The sequence below is a fragment of the Notolepis coatsorum genome (assembly GCF_963971535.1).
Source record: "Notolepis coatsorum genome assembly, chromosome: 10".
NCBI classification, from domain to species: Eukaryota; Metazoa; Chordata; class Actinopteri; order Aulopiformes; family Paralepididae; genus Notolepis; species Notolepis coatsorum.
In genome coordinates, this window is record NC_140174.1 from 13,349,401 (window position 1) to 13,361,427 (window position 12,027).

Below are 12,027 nucleotides of genomic sequence, written 5' to 3' on the forward strand. Positions count from 1 at the left end.
TTACTATTGATTAACTATTATTCAATAGCGTTTAAATTATAATGAATTAAATAATTGTATAAAGAATTTTCCATGTTCTGTCATCTAATAATATATTCCATTACCTTTCATATCTGTATCAAAGTCAAAGTCAAAATGTTGGTATTGTGACAACAGTATAGGGCTGTCCCCGACTAAGGATTTGGATAGTCGACTATGATTGGCCAAAATCTGCCGTTAGTCGACTTAAAAAAAAAGTATAATTTTATTTTTATTATTATTATTTTTTTTTATCATTCCATTTGGGCTGTGGGGGTGGTTAATGTCTGAAGGAGTCGACTGAAGGCTTCTTGTCCTCTGCAAAAGCATGCAATTGGTCCACTGATGGATACATCTTGATATGCTCCTCTTTTCAAGAAACTAAACATTCTGACTGTGTCTGAGGTTAATTCTTTACAGATATGTATATTTGTGTACAAATGCATTCATGATCACAATCTACCAAACGGTTTTAATAGTTTTTTCTTCTTTTAATTCAGATGTTCATTCATATGTTACACGTCAGTCAAGGGACCTGCATATACCTTATTGTGGTACTTCACTTAGGCAGTTCTCAGTGAGGTATAGAGGGTCCAATCTTTGGAATGCAGCTGATCCTATGCTGAGGAAATCTCCATCTCTGCTTATTTTTAAAGCAAACTACAAAAAAATTCTCATATCCAAAAGTAGTAGATAGATAAATAGGTCATACATGTAGGTATGCATTTGGTTATGTGGGTGGGTAGGTTTGTAGGCAGGTGGGTGGGGCAGTATACAGTATATGCATGCATGTACTGTGTGTATGTATGTTTGTATTAACACGTATCTTTTGAATGTATTCTGGTATTTTATAATATGCATATTTTTGTATTTTTGTATGTTTGATTTTATAAAACAGGGGAAGTTCTTGATAAGCCTCTAGGCTTCTAACTTCTCCTTCACAATCGTTATAACTTATTATGTATTGTTTTTACTTCTGTTTAACTGTGTTAATAAACAAACAAACAAACAAACAAACAAACAATATTTGTCTAGTCTAGTGTTCATTAGATGGGTGAAATCCTCTTTCAGTGCCTCTGTGCCTGTTTTCGTAGGCAGTTAGCCTCTGGTATGCGTGCCATTAGCGTTAGCCACGCTTCTAGGCCTCTTTTCTTTTGGAAAGAATGGAACACCCTCCCCATCTGTCAATCAACCAGCCTCCCCTCCTTCAAACAGGCCCTGAAGACCCGCCTCTTCCAGCTGCTGTCACGTGACCATTTACATCTAGTCATTTAGCTGCTGAACGCTTTTATCTATGCAAAGCGACTAACAATGTTCATCAAACAGTGCTGAAACATGGGTGCTGCAGTGTTGAGTGTTGACAGGCACAGGACACACACACACACATATACACATACACACACACAGGACACACAGGACACACACACAGTCACACACAAGACGCACACAGACACACAGACACACACACACACACAGACAAGACGCACACACAAACACAGACAGACACACACACACAGACAATACGCACACACAGACACAGACACATACTTGTTCCCCTTCTCAGCCCCTCCATTTACTAGAGGAATCCATTTTGTTCGGATCTGAAAAACACATGTAAACTACTGATGAGAGAGAGAGACATTTGTCTGAGGTCTGTTGTTTATACTGTATTGCATGTGGTGCAGCTGGTAGAGCTGTTGTTGTTTATACTGTATTGCATACATGTGGTGCAGCTGGTAGAGCTGTTGTTTATACTGTATTGCATACATGTGGTGCAGCTGGGAGAGCTGTTGTTTATACTGTATTGCATGTGGTGCAGCTGGTAGAGCTGTTGTTGTTTATACTGTATTGCATGTGGTGCAGCTGGTAGAGCTGTTGTTGTTTATACTGTATTGCATGTGGTGCAGCTGGTAGAGCTGTTGTTGTTTATACTGTATTGCATGTGGTGCAGCTGGTAGAGCTGTTGTTGTTTATACTGTATTGCATACATGTGGTGCAGCTGGTAGAGCTGTTGTTGTTTATACTGTATTGCATACATGTGGTGCAGCTGGTAGAGCTGTTGTTTATACTGTATTGCATGTGGTGCAGCTGGGAGAGCTGTTGTTTATACTGTATTGCATGTGGTGCAGCTGGGAGAGCTGTTGTTTATACTGTATTGCATACATGTTGTGCAGCTGGTAGAGCTGTTGTTTATACTGTATTGCATACATGTGGTGCAGCTGGTAGAGCTGTTGTTTATACTGTATTGCATACATGTGGTGCAGCTGGTAGAGCTGTTGTTGTTTATACTGTATTGCATACATGTGGTGCAGCTGGTAGAGCTGTTGTTGTTTATACTGTATTGCATGTGGTGCAGCTGGTAGAGCTGTTGTTGTTTATACTGTATTGCATACATGTGGTGCAGCTGGGAGAGCTGTTGTTGTTTATACTGTATTGCATGCACGCTGGGAGAGCAGGCAGGACAACATCCAGGAGGTATGAAGATATGACTACCTTGTCTATGGTGTCTTCTTTGGTGACATCGTACACCACACACACCACGTTGGCCTGCAGGGGTTGGAAAGAATAGGTTTGGCAAATAGCTTTACACCAAAAAGTCTTTCTAAAACACAAATTATCCGGAGGTAGACAGGTAGCGTCTATATTAAAGGCAGCGCGCGCGGTGCTCCGGTGGCGGCGGCGGCGGTTGACCGATGGCGATGCCGAGGACGAGCGTGCGTCCGTGGGGTAGACGGCCGGTGAGAGAGCGCGCTCGTCCTCGGCATCGCCATCGGTCAACCGCCGCCGCCGCAGCACCGCGCGCGCCAGCCCAGCCCCACCGTTCGCTGTAAACAATGATGCATGTAGTTACTAGTTACTGTGTGCGATTTTTTATTGGATTGTCATGACAAACCAATTCTCTAATCCAACATATATGTAAAGAAACAACATACTCCAGTTAACGGTATATTTTTTTAATGATTCGTTGCGGCATAATCAATACTTAATTGCGTTCGGGACCTCCATATTTTGGGGGTATTCATCAGAAAACTCGGATCCGCGATTCGGCTCCATCAGTGGGGCAAGAACTGTGGATTTTCAGCCTGGCTCTCTGGAGCTTAAACAGAGTTTCGATTCCTGCCGAGGTGCGCGTCGCGGCTCATGCGCATGCTCGGCCAATCAGAGCGCAAAACGCCAATGCGGAAGGACTCTTGGCCTGCCTTTAATATAGACGCAGACAGGTAAGCGTGTATCCCATAATGTTGGCATGTTCCAGTTTGAAGGGTGCCTGCCGTGTAGTTGATGGTAATGTTACCTTGATGACCTCCTCTCTCAGAACCTCGTCCGTCTGCTCGCTTTCTGTTGAGGTCAAACACAAGACAACCCTGTGAGCCTCGTCCTCCAGACATGGCAGAAACACATGCAAACATTCACTGGACATTCACATTCATTGTATAATGACAATAAATTTGTATCTAATCTAATAAAATCTAATCAATCTAATCTAATATAATTAGGTTATCGCAGCGTCTGGGCCGGGAGACGGGGCTCGCTACACACGCCGCATTCTCAGATTCACACTTCTCCTTTTTAACATCACAGGAATGGTCACATCAGAAGAAAAAAGGCAAAGAAATTCTAACGCGCTAGACTTCTCGCCAGGGTGTCGTGGGACGTCCCGGACACCACGCCGCTGTTCTGCGATTACGTCACACTACGAGGGGTAAAGACGCGTGCGTCCGTCGTCCTCGACGTTCCACGACGCTGGAAATATGAATCGTGTTGGAATCTGGCTGAATTAGTGTCGTCTGATCCCGGCATGAGACCAAAGACGGTATGTCTTTGTATAGAAAGTATCTGCTTGGTGACAGGGCTGTGTCAGCAGGAAAAGCCCCACGCAGATCCAGAGTCTGCTCTCAGTGAATTAGGCTTTCAAATATATTACTGTCGCACTTTACTGTTACATTTGCACTCTGGTTGGATGCCAACTTGTTTTCATTGTGCTGTACTTGTGCTGCATGATGACGATACATTTGAATTAGGGCTGTCAGTTTATCGCGTTAATTAGATAAATTAATTACACAGCAAATTATCTCGTTATGAAAATTAACTCAAAATGTATTTAAAAAAATAAGAACGTAGAATAAACATTTACAGAAATTTTTTACATTTAGACATATCTGATTCTAGGGACATCTATGGAATACTGTGTATGTTACTAGGCGTGAGTAAATTGTAATGAGCCAAATGAGAATATCAATTCAAATTTTTTTTATTTTTTTTTTTATTATCTTTGATTATCTTTGATCTTATCTTTGATTTACCAGACCTGAAAAATCTAAGCAAATGAATAAATGGAAGATGATTAAACAGAAGGTTTTGTAGATACAGTACTGAATTCTGCCATCCAGACACACTATTTGAAATATGATTATAGAATATAGAATATCAGGCCTAAAATGGTTATGCGATTAAAATGCGATTAATTGTTCGAATCCAGCTCACAGCTCCGGGGTTGTCACCAGCTTGGCTGGCCGTTCACACTAATACAATTGGCAGTATTAGAGGGTGGGAGAAGCTGGCGGGGTGGGTCCGGGTCGTTGTAAACAGTGACTCCTACAGTTCGGTCGGGGCGCCTGCTAAGCGCGGATAGGATCTAAGTGGGATAGTGTGATCCTTCCACACGCTACGACCTCTCAGTGAGAATCCGCGCTGCCAGGTGAAAAGAAGCGGTTGATTGGCTAGACGTGTGTCGGAGGAAGCACGTGATAGCCTCCACTCTCCCAGACCGACTGTGGGGGGTAAGTGCGCAGCGACCAGGAAGGGGATTGGGAATTGGCATAACGACTAACATTGGGATGGGAGAAAATCGGAGGAAAAAGGAGGGGGAAAAAGATTTAAAAAAAAAAGAAAAAGAAAGAAATGCGATTAATTAGATTAATTAATTACAAATTCTGTAATTAATTAGATAATTTTTTTTAATCGCCTGACAGCACTAATTTGAATTTATTCTAATCCGATAGAAATGGAAGAAGACTTTTATTGTTGTGAATAACATCTATGACCACTTGGCTCAGTGTTATCAGCATTGTGAGCAAAATCACATTTTGTGATCGATGATCTTCGAGAGAAACAGCTGTGTTTGCAGTCTGTAGCAGATCCAGGGACGCAGCGATACCAAGTCTTCATGGCCGATACCGACTCAGAGTACTAGACTTTTAGTATCGTCCGATAGATACTGATTCAAAGAACTACACTTTTAGTATCGGTTGATATCGACCCCAGACTACTAAACTTTTAGTATCGTCCGATACTGATTCAAAGAACTAAACTTTTAGTATCGGTTAATACCGACTCAGAGTACTAAACTTTTAGTATCGGTTGATACCGACTCCAGATCACAACGTCTCTCCTTCGGATTCCTTCTCCGTCTTCCGAGCGGATCGCACGGAAGCCTCCGGTAAGAGTGCTGGAGGGGGGAGTCTGTCTCCTTATGAACAACGGCTGGGTTAGCCCTAAGGAGATAAAGATACTCTCCCGTTCATGCTCGCGGAACTAGAACATCTGTCCATTCAATGTCGCCCGTTTCATCTCCCCGAGAATTCACCGCCATTATCATGACGGCGGTGTACATCCCTCCACAAGCGAATACCGCCAGGGCCCTGGCGGAGCTACAGGGGCATCTAAACATCCATCAGATCAAACATCCGGACGCAGCCATGATCGTAGCCGGCGACTTCAATCAAGCGAATCTGAAGAAGGTGATGCCAAACTTCTTTCAGCACATCGCCTGCTCCACCAGAGGAGGAAATACGCTGGATCATTGCTACACCCCATTTAGAGCCGGTTACAAAGCAGTACCGGCTCCTCCATTAGCTGGTCCAACAAGCACATCGGATCATGGCGCCATCTTGCTTTTCCCATCCTACAGGCAGAGATCACGTGATGCTGTCGTGTCACGTGAGGTAAAGAAGTGGTCCGACCAATCAGAGGCCACGCTACGCACTCGATGACGTCGACTGGGGAGTGCTTCAGGCGAGCTCCAGTGACGTCAGTGAGTTCGCTGATAACAACACTAGCGGATAGCATTGTCCCCACGAAGAAGGTTAGGGTCATCCTGAACCAGAAACCGTGGGTTGACAGTACTATCCGAGTGGCTCTGAACGCTTGCAGCACTGCTTATAACCTGGGCAGAGCGTCAGGAAACATGGAAGAGTATAAGGCTACAGTCTATACTCTGCGCAAGGCTGTAAAACTTGCTAAGAGGTCATACGCTGACAAGATGGAGGCACAAATGGCCCAGAATGACAAGAGGTTTATGGCGAGGACTACGGACGATAACTGACTACAAAGTCAGTGCCCCCTCAATGGGTAGTGCAGAAAGACGCCTCTTTCGCGGACCAGCTCAACTCCTTTTACGCACGGTTTGGGGTAAACAGTAGCGACGCTAGCTCACCAGCTAACGACATCACTGACGCGCCGGCCGTCGTGGAGGGGGGGGCATCCGCGCGGGGGGGGGGGACACTCTCTCATTGACGGAACACAGTGTGAGAAGAGCATTTATGCGGGTGAACACCAGAAAGGCAGCTGGCCCAGATGGGATAACAGGACGTATACTTAAGTCCTGTGCTAACCAGCTAGCCCCAGTGTTCACCACCATATTTAATCTATCCCTGGCTGAATCAGTGGTCCCTGCCTGCTTCAAGGTGTCCACTATAATACCGGTAGCAAAGAAATCCTCCCCAACAGTCTTAATGACTACAGACCGGTGGCACTCACCTCTGTGGTCATGAAATGTTTTGAGAGGCTGATTAAGGATTACATTTGTGCCTCCCTCCACAGCGGTCTTATATAACAAGAGGTGCAAATCCAGAGCCTGCAGAATAATGCAAGACCCTCACCACCCCAACAACAGCCTGTTCAAGCTGCTGCGGTCAGGCAAGCGCCTGCGAACACCAGTAACTAGGACAGAGAGACTTCGGCTCAGCTTCTTCCCCCAGGCCATCAGTCTTGAACACTGAACTCTCCACACACAAGCACACATGAGCACACACATAACACACATACTGTATACGCTCACACACTAACAGTCACTTTAGCATGAACACACACACATGCTGCACACGCTCACAGTCAACGGTCACTTTACACAATGAAAGGTCACTTTAAAAACAAGAACGGGAGTGGTTCTTGTATAGTAAACAGATGGATAGCAAGCTAGCATAAGGACACATGGTATAACTGTAGATTGTATAGTATAGCATTGTATAGTAGTGTGAATGAATGAATGAATGAAAACTTTATTAACAGATTGCAGAATGGGTACAGTGCAGTACAGCTCAATACATACAATTGTTAAGGGGATGCAGACCAGAGAAAGACTTTCGTCTTGTTTCCACCAGGGTCCCCCATTTCCAATTCATCGTAACATATATGACATACATGACATACAGATAGACAGTACTGCTACATCTATACATTTATGACATACCAGATTTGCAATTACAGTACTGTATTTGTGATACAAAAAGAGTCCAGAAAGAAAAGAGTATATACATTAGGCGTAGAAACTGTACATTGGATTGGGTAGGTGGGGGTGGGACTGTACATTGGAGGTGGTTGGGGGGGGGGGGGGGGGGGGGGGGGGGGGTAGGAGTGGGGGGGGGGGGGGGGGTGTTGGCGGGGGTTGTGTTCGGACATTTACAGGGGCCAGTTTCGAGTTGCAGTCTCCCTTAGGTGTTTTTTGAGAGTGTTTTTGAAAGTGGGTAGTGATTCACATTCCTTTACAGCTTTGGGTAGGGCGTTCCACATTGATGTGGCATAATTGCGAAACGTGTTTAGTCCCTTGTTTGAGCCGAATCTGGGTTTAACATGATTTGTGGAGCTCCCTCTGGTGTTGTGATCGTGGTATTCACTGACCTTTGGGAAGTATTTAGTCATGTACATGGGTACCTTGGTCGTGTAGTGTATCTTGTAGACCAGGCCCATTGCAAGTTGCTGTACTCTGTCGTCTACTCTAAGCCATCCTAGGTTGTCAAAGTGGGCAGGGGTGAGGTGGGTTCTAGGAGTAAGGTCAAGCAGTAGTCTGACCAGTTTGTTTTGAGATGTTTGTAATTTTGTTTTTAGCGCCTTTGAGGTGCTTTGGTACCATGAGGTGCAAGCATAGTCGTAGTACCCTTGAATGAGTGCTCCTGCTAGAGTCTTCAGGGTATTCTTGTTTACCAGTGAGGAGATCCGGTACAAGAAACGAGTTCGTTGGTTGACTTTTTTTATTACATTGGATGCCATTTTGTCACAGGAAAGATTTGCCTCTAGGATGGAACCCAGGTAGGTAATATCTTCTTTCCTTGTGACAATATTGTCACCCACTGTAACTGAGAAGCCGTCGGTCTTGCTGAGTTTGTTATTTGAACCGAAGAGAATGGACTCTGTTTTGCCCATGTGTAATGATAGTTTGTTATCAGCGAGCCATATGCAGATTTTGCTTAGTTCTGAGCTGAGGGTTTTTTCAACCTGTAATTTGTTCTTGTCAGAGACCAGCAGGGCTGAGTCGTCCGCAAACAGGAACAAGTTGCAGTCACAAGCTGACGACATGTCATTTGCATAAATTAGGAACAGTAGCGGACCTAGTATGCTTCCTTGTGGAACACCACAGTTTACTGTACATAAGACCCAGTGCCTCATCCGTAGCTAACAGTGTATTGCACTATCGCAGGACCTTAGCATGTCTTACCATGCTTTTTGTAAACTTTATGTACATATACCTGTTATGTCTTATTACTTGTATTATTGCACAATCGTTGCGGGCAAGACCCCCCGCATTTCACTGTATGCTTGTATGCCGTGACAAATAAAACTCTTGACTTGACGAGTAGTAGTATCGGGCGATACCGACTCAGAGTACTAAACTTTTCCGATCCCATCCGTCTTTTTAATTAACATTATAGACTTATAGACCATCAGTTTGCGGCCACTGGACAAAAGTGAGAGATATAACACATTATTCTCCATTAGAGAGATCTGATTGTGTCCAAATAGCAGAAAAGCGCTGGCAGGGCACTGGGAGTTTTATATGTATACCAATCACCTAAACACTGTTGTATGACAGACTAGCGTTGTTGCTTTTGATTAACGTTATCTATTTGTTATTTTACTGTCTAGAACCGTGATTTGTACCTTTGTGTTTTATTGTATATTTGTTATTTATTTTTTATTTTTTTATCCACTTTTTCTCCCATTTTTCTATATTTTCTCCCATCCCAATTTCGTATCATCCAATTCAACCCTCCCCTGTCACGAACGCTGTTTCTTGCCTCCCACAAGCCGGCTGCAATGTGGACTAAGTCATACATAGCACAAGTCCCCTCCGGTACTTGAGGTAACAGCAGTCGCATCTTTTCACCTGCGCAGCTCGATCTCTCAGTGTCGAGGAGTAACGCGTGGGAGGCTCACGCTGCCCCGACACTTCCTGATTCTACTGCGCAGGCGCACCAACCGACTTGTAGGAGTCGCTTGTTCACAACGTTCGATCCCCACCCTTCAGTTTTCCCTCCCCGTAATACGGCCAATGTGTATTACTGCGGACGACCAGCTAAACTGAAAACAATGTGGAGAGCTGGATTCGAACACGCGAATCCTAGCGTCTCCACACTGGTGGCGAGTGCCTTGCCCACTACACCACCTAGCCGCCCATTTGTTATTTATTTCTATTGTCTGGCATGATGATTCACCCCTTTGTCTTTTATTGTATATTTGTTATTTTTATTATTACCTGGCATCACAATTCGCCCGTTTGGTTTTTATTAGCCATTTGTTATTTTACTGTATTGATGTTTTGTCACGATGACCACCAACCAACCGGAGGACGTTTGGATGAGTTTGGACGGCCGCAGAGCGAGGAGGATGTGGTCACGTGACACGGTTCGTCGGATATGATTGGTTGTCTGAAAAGGAGTGACAGTGACGACGACCCCGGCACCTTTCAGAAAAGTTCACCGGTTTTCAAATACAAACGCTGAGATCAGCCGCATGAAAAAGGAGCGGTCTGAGAAAAGAATCCGGTTGCAGCTCTTTTCCTCCCGCTGCCACATACACTCACTCCTCACCTCTATTCTTCCTCACAATTGAATGTCTGTTTTTTTCTTTGTTTACAAATGGATTACTTAATGGAATCTAGGAGAGTTGTTGTACCTGAGTAGTCCACTATGTGTGTGGGCACCTTCTCTGGAGTAACGTCGGCAGGGATGGTGATCTCCTCAGCTCTGAGCGGCACCTGGAGGAAGATAGACGAGAGGCACTTCCAACTGACCGTTTGCAAAATGATGAACGATATTAGTGACATAGTCCACCAATCAAAATGTCTTCAGGCTCTACTTCACTGAAAGAGATGTTCTAACTGACAAGCATGATGTAATCCTTGCAGTATTTGAAAATGAAATACAATTAAAGAATACAATTTAAAGTTAAAGTGTGCTATTGTAAATATTAATAGTCATGAGTGGGTGACAGTGGCTCAGGGGAGGTAGAGCGTTCATCTGGTAAATCGGAAGGTTCCTGGTTCGATTCTGGGCAGCGTGTCGGAGTGTCCTTGAGCGAGACACTTAACTGCTCCCGATGAGCAGGTTGGCACCTTGCATGGTCGCCTCGTGTGAATGTGTGAATGTGAGGCATACGTTGTAAAGCGCTTTAGGATAAAAAGCGTTATATAAATGCGGTCCAATTCCCAGAGCAGCAGACTTCATCTTGAAACTTAGTCAGGCATACCAAGTAACAAAAGGAGATAAGACATTTTCCAAACTGTCAATATAGGCCAATTAAACAGGAAGTATGAGCGATACAGCATTGCTGGTGGTAAACGGACCATGGCTGAGACTTCTGAGTCGCTGCCTTATCGCTACCTGAGAGGAGGCACTGTGGCAAAGGTCAAGTGTTCTCTCTATGATGCAAAGTAAGGAAAACGGTATCAGCAACGGTCGATTTTCCTCTACAATCATAAAAGCACCATTTAAGCTGATACCGTGTACCTGTACCGTCCCCCACACTACACAGAGCGGCACCGTGTTGCACGATAGGTAAAGTAAGTAACCATACACTTTAACACACTATGTACAGTGGCGAACGGCCAGTTATCGCGGGCTACGTTTCACGAAGGTCAACGCGAGCTACCGTGTGCAGCTGTTGAATGGTAAATGGTGCGTTTATTATATCTCTTTTATCCAAGGCGCTTTACAATTTGTTCCTCACATTTTCACCCATTTACTCACACACCGACAGCGGAGGCAACCATGCAAGGTGCCAACCAGCTCATCAAGAGCAAAAGGGCTGTCTCCACATGTGTCGGAGGAAGCATGTGGTGACTTCAGGGTTCCCTTGTACCGACCAGTAGGAGGAACATGCGCACAACAACCAGGTAGGGGAGGGGGGGAATTGGCATAACGACTAAATTGGGATAAAGAAAATTTAAATAAAAAAGGCGGAGAAAAAGAGGATTAAAAAATAATAATAATTAAAAAAAGAAGGTTCGAACGTCCGTTCCAAGTTTTTTTTGTGCACTACCTATCTTTGTGAGAGTGGCTTCTCAGGGTTCCAGACAACATCATAACATGATGATCCCATAGCAAATTTTGGACATTGAAAACATTGTTCCCCTGCAGGAGATGATGATCAGACTAGACACACAATACATTACACACGCACTCCTCTCACTCACACACAGCGATCAGAGTAAGACACACACATACACACTCCTCTCACTCACACACAGCGATCAGAGTAAGACACACACACATACACACTCCTCTCACTCACACACAGCGATCAGAGTAAGACACACACATTCACACTCCTCTCTCTCACACACAGCGATCAGAGTAAGACACACACACATTCACACTCCTCTCACTCACACACAGCGATCAGAGTAAGACACACACACATACACAAATTACACAGTACACACCTCTCACTCACACAGCGATCAGAGTAAGACACACACACATACACACACACACGGACTCCTCACACACAGCA

At 44.5% G+C, this 12,027-nt stretch overlaps 1 protein-coding gene across 1 annotated transcript in view; it reads right to left on the bottom strand.

Annotated features, from left to right (window-relative positions):
• rhot2 (ras homolog family member T2) overlaps positions 1 to 12,027 on the bottom strand; it is an 85,094-nt gene that overhangs the window by 44,177 nt on the left and 28,890 nt on the right. Inside the window, exons 3-6 of the mRNA XM_084322814.1 lie at positions 10,189 to 10,270; positions 3,314 to 3,357; positions 2,512 to 2,565; positions 1,567 to 1,619 (exon numbers count right to left, since the gene is read on the bottom strand). Of these exons, the coding sequence (XP_084178940.1) occupies positions 1,567 to 1,619; positions 2,512 to 2,565; positions 3,314 to 3,357; positions 10,189 to 10,270 (233 nt within the window). The remainder of the gene's footprint in view (positions 1 to 1,566; positions 1,620 to 2,511; positions 2,566 to 3,313; positions 3,358 to 10,188; positions 10,271 to 12,027) is intronic.